The sequence below is a fragment of the Pristiophorus japonicus genome, chromosome 6 (genome assembly GCF_044704955.1).
Source record: "Pristiophorus japonicus isolate sPriJap1 chromosome 6, sPriJap1.hap1, whole genome shotgun sequence".
In the NCBI taxonomy this organism is placed as follows: domain Eukaryota; kingdom Metazoa; phylum Chordata; class Chondrichthyes; family Pristiophoridae; genus Pristiophorus; species Pristiophorus japonicus.
The window spans coordinates 41,841,113-41,857,222 of record NC_091982.1 but is presented as its reverse complement, the minus strand read 5'-3'; the positions used below and the strand labels follow the sequence as shown (position 1 = coordinate 41,857,222).

At 46.2% G+C, this 16,110-nt stretch overlaps 1 protein-coding gene across 5 annotated transcripts in view; it reads right to left on the bottom strand.

The window, feature by feature from the left end:
- col4a6 (collagen, type IV, alpha 6) overlaps positions 1-16,110 on the bottom strand; it is a 575,180-nt gene that overhangs the window by 144,713 nt on the left and 414,357 nt on the right. For all 5 annotated transcript variants that reach the window (XM_070882795.1, XM_070882794.1, XM_070882796.1 and 2 more), the window contains exons 16-18: positions 8,323-8,367; positions 5,537-5,590; positions 2,810-2,879 (exon numbers count right to left, since the gene is read on the bottom strand). In XM_070882795.1, coding sequence (XP_070738896.1) covers positions 2,810-2,879; positions 5,537-5,590; positions 8,323-8,367 — 169 coding nt within the window. The remainder of the gene's footprint in view (positions 1-2,809; positions 2,880-5,536; positions 5,591-8,322; positions 8,368-16,110) is intronic.

Sequence of the window (16,110 nt, the reverse complement as noted above, 5' to 3'; positions counted from 1 at the left end):
GCCTCTCCTTCCGCCTTTAAGATGCTGTTTAAAACCTACATCATTGATTAAGCTTTTGGGCGCCTGTCTAATATGTCTTTATAAGAACATAAGAAATAGGATCAGGAGTAGGCCATTTGGCCCCTCGATCCTGCTTCGCCATTTAATACGATCATGGACTCAGCTCCACTTCCCTGCCCGCTCCCCATAACCCCTTATTCCCTTATCGGTTACGAAACTATCTATCTCCGTCTTAAATTTATTCTATGTTCCAGCTTCCACAGCTCTCCGAGGCAGCGAATTCCACAGATTTACAACCCTCCGAGAGAAGAAATTCCTTCTCATCTCAATTTTAAATGGACGGCCCCTTATTCTAAGATTATGCCTCCTAGTTCTAGTCTTCCCCATCAGTGGAAACATCCTCTCTACATCCACCTTGACAAGCCCCCTCATAATCTTATACATTTCAATAAGATCACCTATCAATCTTCTGAATTCCAATGAGTAGAGGCCTAACCTACTCAACCTTTCCTCATAAGTCAACCCGCTCATCTCCAGAATCAACCTAGTGAACCTTATCTGAACTGCCTCCAAAGCAAGTATATCCTTTCGTAAATATGGAAACCAAAACTGCCTGCAGTATTCCAGGTGTGGCCTCACCAATATCCTGTATAACTGTAGCAAGACTTCCCTGCTTTTATACTCCATCCCCTTTGCAATAAAGGCCAAGCTACCATTGGCCTTCCTGATCACTTGCTGTACCTGCATACTAACCTTTTGTGTTTCATGCACAAGTACCCCCAGGTCCTGCTGCACTGCAGCACTTTGCAATCTTTCTCCATTTAAATAATAACTTGCTCTTTGATTTTTTTTTCTGCCAAAGTGCATGACCTCACACTTTCCAACATTATACTCCATCTGCCAAATTTTTGCCCACTCACTTAGCCTGTCTATGTCCTTTTGCAGCCATCCTCACACATTGATTTTCCTCCCATCTTTGTATTATCAGCAAACTTGGCTCAATGTCAAATCTTGTTTAATAACGCTCCCTTGAAGCATCTTCGAACGCTTTTCTAAGTTGAAGGTGCTATATAAATGCAAGTTGTTGCTTTTGTTAATTCCTCCTTTCCCTTGGCCAGGAGCAGTATTGTGTCTGTCCAATCAGGCAAGTTATGCTTCAGCCCGGTGACAAAAAAAAAGAGTGGTCTCATACTTAGGAACTGAAACTGGAAATGTTATTTGAGGGACCAAATTTTAAAATAAAATAACAGAACACTGAAATGGCAGTGACTCAGTGAGACATACCAACTTGAAATAAACATGGGGGCATAACCATAGTTCTCTCCCATTTTTAGTTCCCATCTGCAATAGGCAATGGACAGGCAGGTACTTAACCTCAAGAAGAAGGTGGAATAAGCAATGAAGGAAGGGTCAGCCCCAATCACACACATGCATCTTCTAGCACCTAGTTAGAGCAGCGCTGGCATGCCCCGGGGATCATAACCCTCCCTGTGTTCCCAACCAGCAATGGGAATCAGGGGGAAAACTCTCCACTGGCTGGAGTCATACCTAGCACAAAGGACGATGGTTGTGGCTGTTGGAGGCCAATCATCTCAGCCCCAGAACATTGCTGCAGGAGTTCCTCAGGGCAGTGTCCCAGACACTGTTATCTTCAGCTGCTTCATCAATGACCTTCCTTCCATCATAAAGTCAGAAGTGGGGATGTTCACTGATGATTGCATTGTGCTCAGTTCCATTCATAACTCCTCAGAAAATTAAGCAGTTCATGGCTACATACAGCAAGACCTGGACAACATTCAGGCTTTGGGCTGATAAGTGGCAATTAACATTCGTGCCACACAAATGCCAGGCAATGAACATCTCCAAAAAGAGGAAGTCTAACCACCTCCCCATGACATTCAACAGCATTACCATCGTTGAATCCCCCACCATCGACATCCTGGGGACCAACATTGACCAGAAACTAAGCTGGACCAGACACATAAATACAAGAGCAGGTCAGAGGCTGCGTATTCTGTGGCGAATGACTCACTTCCCAACTCCCCAAAGCCTTTCCACCATTTACAAGGCACAAGTCAGGAGTGTGATGGAATACTCTCCACTTGCCTGGATGAGTGCAGCTCCAACAACACTTAAGAAGCTCGACACCATCCAGGACAAAACAACCTGCTTGATTGGCACCCCATCCACCACCTTAAACATTCACTCCCTCCACCACCAGCGCACCGTGGCTGCAGTGTGTAACATCTACAAGATGCACTGCAGCAACTCGCCAAGGCTTCTTCAACAGCAGCTCCCAAACCCATGATCTACCACCTAGAAGGACAAGGGCAGCAGGCGCATGGGAACACCACCACCTCCACGTTCCCCACCAACTCTCACACACCATCCTGACTTGGAAATGTATTGACGTTCCTTCATTGTCGTTGGGTCAAAATCCTGGAACTCCCTCCTTCACCACACGGACGGCAGCGGTTCAAGACGGCGTGTCACCAGCTTCTTCTCAAGGGCAATTAAGGATGGGCAATAAATGCTGGCCTTGCCAGCGACGCCTACATCCCATGAATGAATTTTTTTTTAAACTAGCAGCGAATAATGCTGGAAAGTCCTCAGGAAGCACGTGATGCTCAGACACTGTCACACCAAACAAAGATTAAAGAGAAAAAGGGAAGCTAAGGAGAAATAGGCTGTAGTGTAATCAGATCTTGTTATTCTCACTAGATTGTAGGACTAAAGCTAAAGCTTCAGAGTGTCAGGAAATCTTATTAAATGAAGATTATTAAGAAGCAAATCATTAGCTAGCCTGTACCTTTAGCAACTGTGCCACTTCCATCTATGTAAGCTGGGGGTCCTGGTAAACCTATCTCACCATGGTCACCCTATGAAGCAAGAAACAATTAATATCAATAGATTTTACATTACATTCCTAACAAAACCAAACACATACATTTCTCATATTGTAAAGGCTGCAGACAATTATTTTTACATTCTAGAATATAGAAGAGGACTCTATTAGCACACATTACCATGATGTCAGTCCTGCGGTATAAAATATTTTAGACGCACTGTCCAGATGCTCCAGTTAAGCAGTGTAATGTGCCACACTGTGGAATGGTTGATGCAGGTTTGCTTGACCGTCCAACATAACCTGGTGAAATTTCTCTTCCACCTCTGCCCCACTAGCTCACCGGAAGGAGCGAGTAAAGAATTCCTGATCCTGGGGCATATTCTAACCCAAATATCTGTTCCATCACCCAAACATTAAGCTATCTCGCCTCAGAAATTCATCAAACAATATACAAAGCCACTGCTCAGCCCAACTCCCTGCAGCCCAGTCCACAATGTGGGATTCGTAATCAAATTCCCAGCACAATTTGCACCTTTGCTAGTTTGTCCCTCAGGGTGCAGTTCAGCATTGCTTAACCGCTTAGTTCCTTTACCCAGTGGAAAACTCTCTATTTGTTCTATAGTTTTCCCCTTGATTTTTCTAGAAATGTACCAACTACAGTCAACCAGTATGAAATGTAAGGGAGCAGCCCATAAGATAGATTTTCCACTGTCACATCTCCCTATCACTTGTGGGTGTTTAGGTGCAGCTTTGCACTTTTCCCACAGGTATTCAGCCTAGCTTGATGTAATGTATGAACCTGTGAGTATGTGAGTAGGTTTGTAGAGCTGTTGCTTGGGCACCCTTTGCGGAGGGGAGCAGGTAGGTCCGAGAGCCTCTTCGTAGGACTGCTCCTGGGCACGGCCAAGGGTGCCATCAGCCGGTCCAGGCAGCGGGCGGTCGAGGGGGTCGTTCAGCCTGACTGCCTGCCTCTCTTCCGCGCCTACATCCGGGCCAGGGTGTCTCTAGAGATGGAGCACGCGGTGTCCACCGGTATGCTCGCGGCCTTCCGCGAGAGGTGGGCACCGGAGGGACTGGAGTGCATCATTACCCCCGACAACCAAATTTTAATTTGATTTTATATGTTTTAAAGTTTAATTTGTTTTACTGCCGATTTTACTGTCCCCCTCCCCTTTTATAGGGGGCACTTGTGTATATATATATATATGTGTTTTAGTGCCCCAAAAAACCCCACAAAAAAACCCCCAAAAAAACAAAAAAGGGCCTTGATAAGTATTGGAGTGTCCCCCAGATTAGGGGGCATTTGATTTAATGTTTACTTTTGTTTTCTACAAAAGAGTGTAGAGCTGTTGCTTGGGCACCCTGCGCGGAGGGGAGCGGGTAGGTCCGAGAGCCTCCTTGTAGGACTGCTCCTGGGCATGGCCAAGGGTGCCATCAGCCAGTCCAGGCAGCGGGCGGCCGAGGGGGTCGTTCAGCCTGACTGCCTGCCTCTTTTCCGCGATTACATCTGAGCCAGGGAGTCCCTGGAGATGGAGTACGCAGTGTCCACCGGTACGCTCGCGGCCTTCCGCGAGAGGTGGATGCCGGAGGGACTGGAGTGAATCATTAACCCCGCAACCAAATTTTAATTTAATTTTATATGTTTAAAGTTTAATTTGTTTAATTGCCAGTTTTAGTGCCTCCTCTCCCCTTTTAGCCAGGGGGCACTTGTACAATTTGTGTTTATACTGCCCTAAAAAAAAAGGGCACTTGAAAAATGTTTGGAGTGTCCCCCCTTTTAATCAGGGGGCACTTGATTTAATGTTTGTTTTGTTTCCAACCAAAAAGAGTTGTAGAGCTGTTGCATTGTGAGTGGCTTAGCCAGTCACATGCTGCTCATAAGTCAGTTGGGTCTAGGTCATCCACAATGAGATATGCAATTGTGAGCCTATTGGATAAGCTGGTGATTGTGATTGTTAGTGTGATTGTTAAACCTTTGTTAATAAACCAACTAGTTCTTAATAACAATGTGTTGCTATGAATTCTTAAGCAAAGAACCCATGAAGCAAATACATTACAATTGGGAACTCAACTAAGATAGGAAACCAAATCCTGTGCCTCCATGGTGGACATGGGATCAGGGCTCCAATATGGTGCTCCACAACCTCGCAGAAATGTTCCAAATGTGATCAATGGTCTGGGCTATGTTAGCCACCTTAGTGGTAAAAGTCCTGAAATGGCCTCAGTATCACTGGGACTGGAAGGGGAAAAGTAAGCTTAGTGTTTCTGCTCCTGATCACCATCCAGTGCTCCCTGCTGGAATATACTGTGTTATAAATATTGGGCGAGGACAGGGATTGACTTGACTGTGATGGCCCCATGATTGAATAACCTGCTGACATAAACTCTCTAGCTTCACATTTGTAGAATGTCTAATTGGGAGAGGCACCATAGAGCTGCCAAGATAAGGGAACTGGGAAAAAGGAGACTCAAACAGTCATTCTGCTCAAAGAGCGGTGGCTGGCTGATCTTAGGTTTGAGCTAAACAACTGATGAACTCAGAAAGCTTCATTCCATTGAACCGACAACAGGAGATTGAGCAGGTTATTCAAGAGATTAGTCAATAATCAAGTTGTCCAGTTGGTATGCAACTGCGAAATACAAAGCATTATTTCTATTCATTTATTTTGAAATATATTCAAAACCTACCTTAATTCCTGGGAAACCATCTCTTCCATTTGCCCCAGGGAAGCCTGATTGACCCTTCAAAACATTTTTATTTCAATGTTAAATTCAGCACTTTGTAAACTCTATAAAACCACTCTATTTTGTTAGAGTACACTGAGTTTGTTGGTTTACAGGAGGTGAAAGGGTAGGGGACATAGACACACCAGGAGATAGGGGACAAAGACACACCAGGGTATAGGGGACATAGACACACCAGGGGATATAGGACATAGACACACCAGGAGATAGGAGACATAGACACACCAGGGTATAGGGGACATAGACACACCAGGAGATAGGGGACATAGACACACCAGGGGATAGGGGACATAGACACACCAGGGTATAGGGGACATAGACACACCAGGAGATAGGAGACATAGACACACCAAGGGATAGGGGACATAGACACACCAGGGGATAGGGGACATAGACACACCAGGAGATAGGGGACACAGACACACCAGGGTATAGGAGATATAGACACACCAGGGTATAGGGGACATAGACACACCAGGGGATAGGAGACATAGACACACCAGGGTATAGGGAACATAGACACACCAGGGTATAGGAGACATAGACACACCAGGGTATAGGAGACATAGACACACCAGGGTATAAGGGACATAGACACACCAGGGTATAGGGGACATAGACACACCAGGGTATAGGGGACAAAGACACGCCAGGGTATAGGGGACATAGACACACCAGGGTATAGGGGACATAGACACACCAGGAGATAGGGGACATAGACACACCAGGGGATAGGAGGACAAGAGCTTCGGAAGGGGTTTCACAGAGGAGCGACAGGGAAGCCCGCCTCAAGAGTAAAAACATTAAGTTATAAGAAGAAGTTGGCAGAAGTGAACTTGGTCTTAAATTGTAGAAAAGAAGATTGAGAAGGATTTGACCAAGGTGCTTATAAAGCTGAAAGGCTTAGATAATTGGCGTCATGAAAATTATTTAACACAATTGTGATCAGAGGAGTCAAAAATTGGGATTGCTCCTTCCTCTTTCTGATTTACACGATCCCCTTGGCATCATCATCCGAAGACATGGAGTCAGCTTCCTCTTATATGCTGACGAGGTTAGATAGCAGGAAGGTTTTCTTTACGGCAAGTTTATATTGTCGCTTGGAACACATTGCTGGCTCGTGTGATGAGTGCAGGTTCGCTGCAATAGTTCAAAAGTAGCTGGACGTGTTCCTTCATGTGGCTAATATCACTGCGTACAAAAGGTAGGCGGGACCTTGTGGTCACTGCAATCTCTTGAAAACATTTTGATTGCCTTTGGGGGTCGGAGAGGAATTTCCCGGAATTTTTTCCCCTGAATAGGCCAGATTGTTTTTTTAATCTAGTTTTAGTCCCTCTCTCAGGACATTACTTGACTGCTGGTCAGAGGGAACACTGAGGATCATGATGCTTAGTTGTGTCATGACTGTTTGGGAACGGCTCAATGGACCAGACAGTCTTTTCCTGTCTGTCTTTAAGTATGTAAGTAAGGCAAGAGATTCATCTTCAATTTTGTTGGGGGCTAATTCTACGTCTCTTCTATCCCCTGGAAAATGAGTTAACCTCTTGCTGATTCGCTCCTTTCGAAAAAAGGCTATTCAAATATCTGGTTTAAAAACAGCTCAACAGTTACAGTGAGATGTTAAGTCGCAGATGTTCACATACTCAGTGGCTCGAATCCTGTTGGGACTGTGAGAATGTCAATGGGGAGCGTAACTGGCCCGCGTTGAATATAGTGTAGATTGCAATATCAACTGGGGGAGAAATTTGGGAGCGACCCGTTTAGGGCGTTAACCTTTGAAAGTCGGAAAAATTTGCGACAGGCGCTATTGATGCTCAGTTTCCTCTAAATTCTGTGTTAGCACTCCAGGAAGGACGTAGTGTGCTAAATCAAGTGCTACCACTTTTGTTGGAGCATTGAAGGATGCAGGCGGGGCGGTAGTGCTGCAGTGCTGCCAAGTTCCGAGGCTTCTTCCCTCCCTTAAAGGGAAGGGCCATCGCTGCAGGCTTTGCATTGAGCTGGTCCTCGACGACAGCCGCGATCCGGCCCGATCAGCCCCAAGCACTCCAGCAGAGTGCCAACCTGATCGATCACGGCCGAAGAAAAAAATCGAAAAAATGGACATTATGCATTGGATCAATTTTCCTACTTACCGCACCAACATCCCCTTTAACTTGTGCCCCCGAACAATGCCTCCTGTAGCTGTCGGTGTCATCGCCCGGCGATGCTGCAGAGGGCGGAACTGAAGTTCGGGTCCGGGGCACTACCGGGGCGATGCGCGGGACAATGACGTCACAATCACCGGGCACATGAGATCGTGGCACAAGCTGTTACCGCCGCTGCAAACCTCTTGGGCAATTTAGTGGGAGTCGTTTCTTTCGTCGCGCCCGGTCGGTAAGTCGTTAGCGCCCCATTATCGTCCCGGAAGCATTAACGGGAGGCACTTAAGGAGGCCAATTTCTAGGCCGAAGAGTTTTACTGATTATATTCAGAGGCAAGTGAACAGTTTCACATAGTTTTTCTTGGAGGTTTTAAATGGACATTCACCTGTTCTGAGAAGTCATTAAGGGGAGCTCATAACAAGTAATTGCTTGTGGAATGGAATGGGCCTTTCACATTTATATTGTTCTGAGTAGCAGACAGAAAGACAAAGATATACAGAAAAATTAATTCTACCTACTCAGCAATTCTTCAATATTAACACCAGCAATTTCACATCTACGTTGGCAGAATGTTTCAAGGACATTTACCTTCCTTCCAGGAATTCCATATGATCCATCTGCACCTGAAAATCCCTGTGATAGAATAAGGAATGTGTCAGTGCACAACCATACAATATACTGCAGATCATCCATGAGCTAGACAGGTATTTAATGCAAGACAATGTTACCTCTGGAATCCCCCAAGATCTATCCTTGACCCCCTCCTCTTTGTCATTTACATGTTGCCCCTCGACGACATCATATGAAGACATGGCGTCAGCTTCCACATGCATTCTGAGGAAAACCCAGCTCTACTGCTCCACTCCTTTGTGTTTTCAGATATGACATACAATTTTGGATGAGTCACAATTTTCTCCAGTTAAACATTAGGAAGACTAAAGCCATTTCTTTCAGTCCCCGCCACAAATTGCATGTGCTTGCCACCGATTCCTGTCTCGTCCACCGGTTGAACCAGGCTGTTTACAACCTCGGCGACCGATTCATACCCATATCCTCTCCTTCACAAAGATTGCCTGCATCCAGCTCTGTGACACTGCCCACCTCTCCCAGTATCTCTTTCACTAGCTCAGCAGCCATCTTTAGATTGCAAGCAAATGTGGTGTGGTTGGCTCACTAGCGACAGGGCACTTTAAAAAAAATAGAAAGTAGGGCAGAAGAGTTCAAAATAACCTTATACCATGTGGAGAAAAAAATCTACTTCTTACCAGCCTGTTAACGGATGCTGATTACAGGTCATTAAGAACATATTCAAGGGAACGGTAGCAAATATTACTGGACTAATGATCCACAATAGTGAGTTCAAATCCCACCATGGGAGCTGGGGAATTTAAATTCAGTTAATTAACTAAATCTGGAATAAAAGGCTCGTGTCATGACATGACCGGATTGTCATAAAAACAGTTCACTAATGGCCTTTAGAAAAGGAAATCTGTCGTCCTTACCCGGTTTGACCTCTATGTGACTCCAGACCCACAGAAATGTGGTTGTCTCTTAACTGCCCCCTGAAATGGCTGAGCAAGTCACTCAAGGGCAATTAGGGATGGGCAATAAATGCTTTCCCACATCCCATGAACAAAATTTAAAAAAAATGTTTGCACATGCTTAGAAACCACACACATGTGTACAAGAACTTAATCACTGTACATGTATGTGCAGGACACTCTGGGGAGACCTCAGTTGTGGTGCCAGAGGCAGCAGCAAATGGCGGCCATGCGAACTGGACTCAGGAAACACTGCGAGTTGCCATCCATCCTGAATTATAATTGATGGAGTTGGTAAGATATCCTCATCCTGCCATTAAAGAAATAATTAAAAATGATTCTTGGCACATAACTTGATTTATCGCCACCTAATGCTCAAATCTGACTTCCGATTAATGATTTGGGTTATCTTTGCTCATAGCAAGCCTCCTTGGAAAGCAAAGCTCTCAATATTTAACATCTTTTCCGGTGAAGCTACATAGCTAAATGGGCTCATCAATATACTTTTGATTTTGATCACACCCTCGCCCATGACATTCATTTCATTGAATTACTTTACTGAATAGAGGTAATACAATATTGAAGAGATACCTATTAATGAACCACCAAAATAATTATGACAGAGGAGTAAGAGAAATGTGAAAAAAACATTAGTATTCATTCGCTGAAAGGATAATATCTGTGTTATCAAGCGTCTCATCATTTACCAACTTCTGATTCAAGTGAAAGCCAGTTTCATTCTTGCCATGAATGTGTGTATAATCAGAACTAGTAACACAAAACCTTGGAATCATTTAAGAGACGGTTGGTTGCTATGATGAGTGAATGTATGTTTTTCTAGATAGAGAAGCCAAGTTGGGCTTAATTGCCCTCAATTATCTGTATTTATCTTGTGACCTTGGGACATGAATATACCAGCATCTACCTCTCTGAAGTCACGGCACGTATTAGCAAAAGGGATACAGCATACAGAAAGAATAAAGTGTGCAGAGGAGGAAAATCAAATCAAGCAGTTATCAGCAGAGAATGGATAGGGATAAAGGAACGAGGTGTTATCTTGATGAATCAAAGAAAGGAATAGCGTTAAATCTGAACCAAAAAAAGATAAAAGTGCATGCATTGCAACGCTCAGTTTGGGACATAAACTGAGAGAATTTAAAAATGATCGAAACAGATTGTTTGCACTGGTTGAAAGAAAGATTTGCATTTATATAGCATCTTTCACAACCTCAAGATCTCCTACTGTGCTTTACAGCCAATTAAGTACTTTTGAGGTGCAGTCACTATTGTAATGTAGAAACACGGCAGCCAACTTGCACACAGCAAGGTCCCACAAACAGCAATGTGATAATGATCTGTTAAATTTATTTTAATGTTGGTTCAGGGATAAATATTTGGCCAGGACTTTGTGGGAGAACTCCCCTGCTTTTCTCCAAAAATGCTGTGGGATCTTTTACATTCCCCTGAGAAAGCAGACAGGGCTTCAGTTTAACATTTCATCTGAAAGTCAGGGCCTTAGACAGTGCAGCGCTCCCTCAGCACTGCACTGAGTGTCAGCCTAGATTTTGTGCTCATATCTCTGGAGTGGGACTTGAACCCACCAGTTTCTGACACAAAGCGATAGTGCTATCACTGAGCCATGGCTGACTGTGATATGGGAACAGGGGGGGCACATGGGATTAGGACTACCGCTCGTGTGGAGGAGAAACACCAACATGGACTGGTTGAGTCAGACGGACTGTTTCGATGTAATTCTATCATTTCAGTTTGTGTAATCCTATTATTTCAGTTAAATTGTAAAAACATGAGAATACTTTCCTGTTGGAAACTTGTGTGTGTATTTTACTGCAGCATTGGAAAGGTACAACAACCGTTATGTAAACGAAGCCAATATGTCCATAAATAATCCTTTTATGTTCTTCCAAGATGCATTGTTCCTCTCGTAGAACTGTATTCCACAGAGGATGGGAGAGTTAATATATATGAGGACTATGTAAGCAGCTCTTCTGCTGTGGATCAGTCAGTTTATGCACCTTCTGGAAAAGCTTGCAAGATTCCTGTGTCAGCCCCATGCTCTCACGTAACCTCAGTTTGAAATATACTTAGTGAAAGTGAACCTGATGGATGTGTTCCTGGTGTCTGCCATTTGCTAAAGGAGGAACTGGTTATTCCATCTAGGTTGCGTGACTGTTTATATCTGTGTTCAGTTACCGCCCTTGTCTGTGTTGAATTAAAACTCCTATCTGTCTTGGATGACTGCTTGTTTCTTCTGTTGCGTGTTAGTCATCATCATAGGCAGTCCCTGCTTCCACTCTATAAGTGAGTTCACAGGTGACTGTACAGTCCAATATGGGAATTACAGTCTCTGTCACAAGTGGGACAGACAGTGGTTGAAGGAAAGGGTGGATGGGGAATCTGGTTTGCCACACGCTCCTTCTGCTATCTGCGCTTGATTTCTGCACGCTCTCGCCGATGAGACTCGAGGTGCTCAGCGCCCTCCTGGATGCTCTTCCTCCACTTAGGGCGGTCTTTGGCCAGGGATTCCCAGGTGTCAATGGGGATGTTGCACTTCATTAAGGAGGCTTTGAGCGTGTCCTTGAAACGTTTCATCTACCCACCTGGGGATCGCTTGCCGTGTAGGAGTTCCAAGTAGAGCGCTTGCTTAAGGAGTCTTGTGTCGGGCATGCAAACAATATGGCCCACCCAGCGGAGTATCTGTGTTGTGTCACTGCTCCTATCTGTGTTGTGTCACTGACTGTATCTGTGTTGTGTCACTAACTGTATCTGTGTTGTGTCACTGACTGTATGTGTGTTGTGTCACTGACTGTATCTGTGTTGTGTCTCTGACTGTATCTGTGTTGTGTCACTGATTGTATCTGTGTTGTGTCACTGACTGTATCTGTGTTGTGTCATTGACTGTATCTGTGTTGTGTCATTGACTGTATCTGTGTTGTGTCTCTGACTGTATCTGTGTTGTGTCACTGACTGTATCTGTGTTGTGTCACTGACTGTATCTGTGTTGTGTCATTGACTGTATCTGTGTTGTGTCACTGACTGTATCTGTGTTGTGTCACTGACTGTAGCAGCAGTGGGTATGGTTATTAATGAATACTTTGTGTCTGTTTTCACAAAAGAGAGAGAAGATGCAGACATTGCGCTCAGGGAGGAGTGTGTAACATTAAATGAAATATACATGCTGAGAGAGGAAATTTTGGGCCCAAGTTTCCACAAGAAAAAAAACGGGCGCCCCTCTGAGCTGGGCGCCTGTTTTTCGCACCTAAAACGGCGCCTAAAAAAATCCTCGGTAGTCTGCACCTACTTACAGGTCCTCTGGCCCTTGGCGCAGTCAGCACGAGCTGTGGGGGGGGCGGAGCCAGGTCCCGGCGCTGAAAACAGTGCCGGGACCTCTGCACATGCGCGCTACAGTCGGCACGCAAGTGCAGTAGCTCCAGGCGCCGAACTGTGTGGGAGTGGCCCGAAGCACGCAGCCCCTAGCCCTGGCCCAATGGCCTCACTGGGGCTCCTCCCACGGCCAGCTCCTGCTCCCCGCCTGACCAGACCCGACACTCGCTCTCCTCCCCCGCCACCGACTAGACCCGACCCGACACCCACTACCCCCCCCACCTCCGAAGACCCGACACCCGCTCCCCGACCCGACCCGACACCCACTACCCCCCCCACCTCCGACGACCCGACACCCGCTCCCCGACCCGACCCGACACCCACTACCCCCCCCCACCTCCGAAGACCCGACACCCGCTCCCCGACCCGACCCGACACCCACTCCCCCCCCCCGCCCCGACCCGACCCGAGACCCGCTCCCCCCCCCCGCCCCAAGACCCGACACCCGCTTCCCCACCCCCACACCGACCCGAGACCCGACACCCGCTCCCCCCCCCGACTGACCCGACCCGCGCTCCTGTTCCCCGACCCGACGCCCCCCCTCTCTCTCCCTCCCTCTCTCTCTCTCCCTCCCTCTCTCCCCCCCCTCCCTTCTCTCCCTCCCTCCCCCTCCCTCTCCCCTCCCCCCTCCCTCTCCCCCTCCTCTCCCCTCCCCTCCCTCCCTCTCCCCCTCCTCTCCTTCCCTCCCCCCCCCTCTCTCTCTCCCTCTCTCTCTCTCCCTCCCTCCCCCTCTCTCCCTCCCTCTCTCTCTCTCTCTCTCTCTCCCTCCAGCTCAGCGGCACGAACGGCTGCAGAATTCTCCCTGGCTGAAGCACTTTCACACAGGTAGGAAGATGGTTTATTTAATCTTTTCGTGGCTTATAAATGTTTATTCAGGTTGGATTTATTTGTATAATATTTGTAGAAGTATAAATAAGGATTTATTGTCGAATTTAATGAGTTCCCTTCCCCCCCACCTCGTTCTGGACGCCTAATTTATAACCTGCGCCTGATTTTTTAATGTGTAGAACAGGTTTTTTCAGTTCTACAAAAATCTTCACTGGCTCCATTCTACTTTAGTTTGGAGTACATTTTCACTGTGGAAACTTTCAAATCAGGCGTCAGTGGCCGGACACGCCCCCTTTTGAAGAAAAAATTCTGTTCTAAACTAGAACTGTTCTACCTGACTAGAACTGCAGAAAAAAAAATGTGGAGAATTGCGATTTCTAAAATAGTCCGTTCTCCACCAGTTGCTCCTAAAAATCAGGCGCGAATCATGTGGAAACTGGGGCCCATTAAGGGGTTGTTTTCTTTGGAACACAGGAGCCTGAGGGGAAGCCTAAATGAGGTGTATATAATTATGTGGGGCCTAGATAGAGTAGATGGGAAGGACCTATTCCCCTTAGCAGAAGGGTCAACAACCAGGGGGCATAGATTTAAAGTAAGTGGAAGGAGATTTAGGAGATTTGAGGATAATCTTTTTCACCCATGAGAGTGGTGAGAGTCTGGAACTCTCTACTGAAAGGGTGGTAGAGGCAGAAATCTCATAAGATTTTAAAAGTACTCAAAGTTCCGTAACCTACAAGGCTACGGATCAAGAGCTAGAAAATGGAATTAGGCTGGCTAGCTCCTTGTCGGCAAGCATGGATACAATGGGCTGAATGGCCTCCTTCAGTGCTGCAAATTTCTATGGTTCTAATATTCTGCATTGTATCACTGTTGTATCTGTGTTATGTCACTGACCTGATGGGTGGTGTGGTGGGAAGCCTGAGGTAGGCCTGATCTTGTGAGATTCGCAGGGTTGGGTTTAGAGTAAGGGTTTAAGTGTTTGAGATCCCCCCTATTAGGGTCTATTAGGGCTAGGGGAAGTTTAGACAGTGGGAGGTAGAGGCTGCGGGTGGTGCTGGATGGTAGGAGATGGTAGTTGTTCAGCAGGGGAGCTCCCTCGGGAACTATCACTCCAACGGCCATCTTGACAGATTCAACACCGCCTCCAGTGCGCCAGTGCAGTCTTTGGCCGTCTGAAGAAAAGTGTTTGAAGACCAGGCCCTCAAGACTGCCACCAAGCTCATGGTCTACAAGTCTGTAGTAATACGTGCTCTCCTCTATGGCTCAGAGACATGGACCATGTACAGTAGACACCTCAAGTCGCTGGAGAAATACCACCAACGATGCCTCCGCAAGATCCTACAAATCCCCTGGGAGGACAGACGCACCAACATTAGCGTCCTCGACCAGGCCAACATCGCCAGCACTGAAGCACTGACCACACTTGATCAGCTCCGCTGGGCAGGCCACATCGTTCACATGCCAGACACGAGACTCCCAAAGCAAGCGCTCTACTCGGAACTCCTTCACGGCAAACGAGCCAAAGGTGAGCAGAGGAAATGTTACAGGGACACATTCAAAGCCTTCCTGAAAAAGTGCATCATCCCCACTGACACCTGGGAGGCCCTGGCCAAAGACTGCCCTAAGTGGAGGAAGTGCATCTGGGAGGGCGCTGAGCACCTCGAGTCTCATCGCCGAGAGCATGCAGAAATCAAGCGCAGGCTGCAGAAAGGGCATGCAGCAAACCTGTCCCAACCATCCTTTCCCTCAACAACTATCTGCCCCACCTGTGACAAGGACTGTGGTTCTCATATTGTACTGTACAGCCATCTAAGGACTCATTTTTAAGATTGGAAGCAAGTCTTCCTCGATTTCGAGGACTGCCTATGATGATGATGATGATGATCACTGACTATATCTGTGTTGTGTCATTCACTGTATCTATGTTGTGTCACTGACCGTATTTGTGTTGTGTCACTGACTGTATCTGTGTTGTGTCATTCACTGTATCTATGTTGTGTCACTGACCGTATTTGTGTTGTGTCACTGTCTGTATCTGTGTTGTGTCACTGACTGTATCTGTGTTGTGTCACTGACCGTATTTGTGTTGTGTCACTGACCGTATTTGTGTTGTGTCACTGACTGTATCGGTGTTGTGTCACTACTTGCATTGTGTCTAAGTTGCATCTCAGTTGTGATCATCCTGTATTATCTTGAGTATTTGAATTGTGACTTGAGTGACTTTCTGCAGCCTCTTTCCTTTGGTGTCGGCAACAATGTTGAAAGATCCATTTTCAGCTTGATTGTCTGCTGCTATTCTAATGCAGAACGAAAGCTTTGAATGTAATGCAATCAACAAAAGCCAGAGAGAACTTAAACTGTTCTGAGCAGGTCATGTAGGTGGACCTGGATGTGCTTTATGGGCTGTGAATGCTCATCATTCATCTCCATATTGTTATCCAGCTGGGGTAACGGGAGGAAAGTTTAAAAGTAGAAATGAATGGCAACTATTCTTTTAAAATTACAGCTTTGGAAGTTCAGGGTGTTCAGCTGCCTAACGCTCAGGCCAAACCCAAAACTTCGAAGAGTTCACACTTGGTGAGACTGCGGCTTTTTTCAGTCAAAA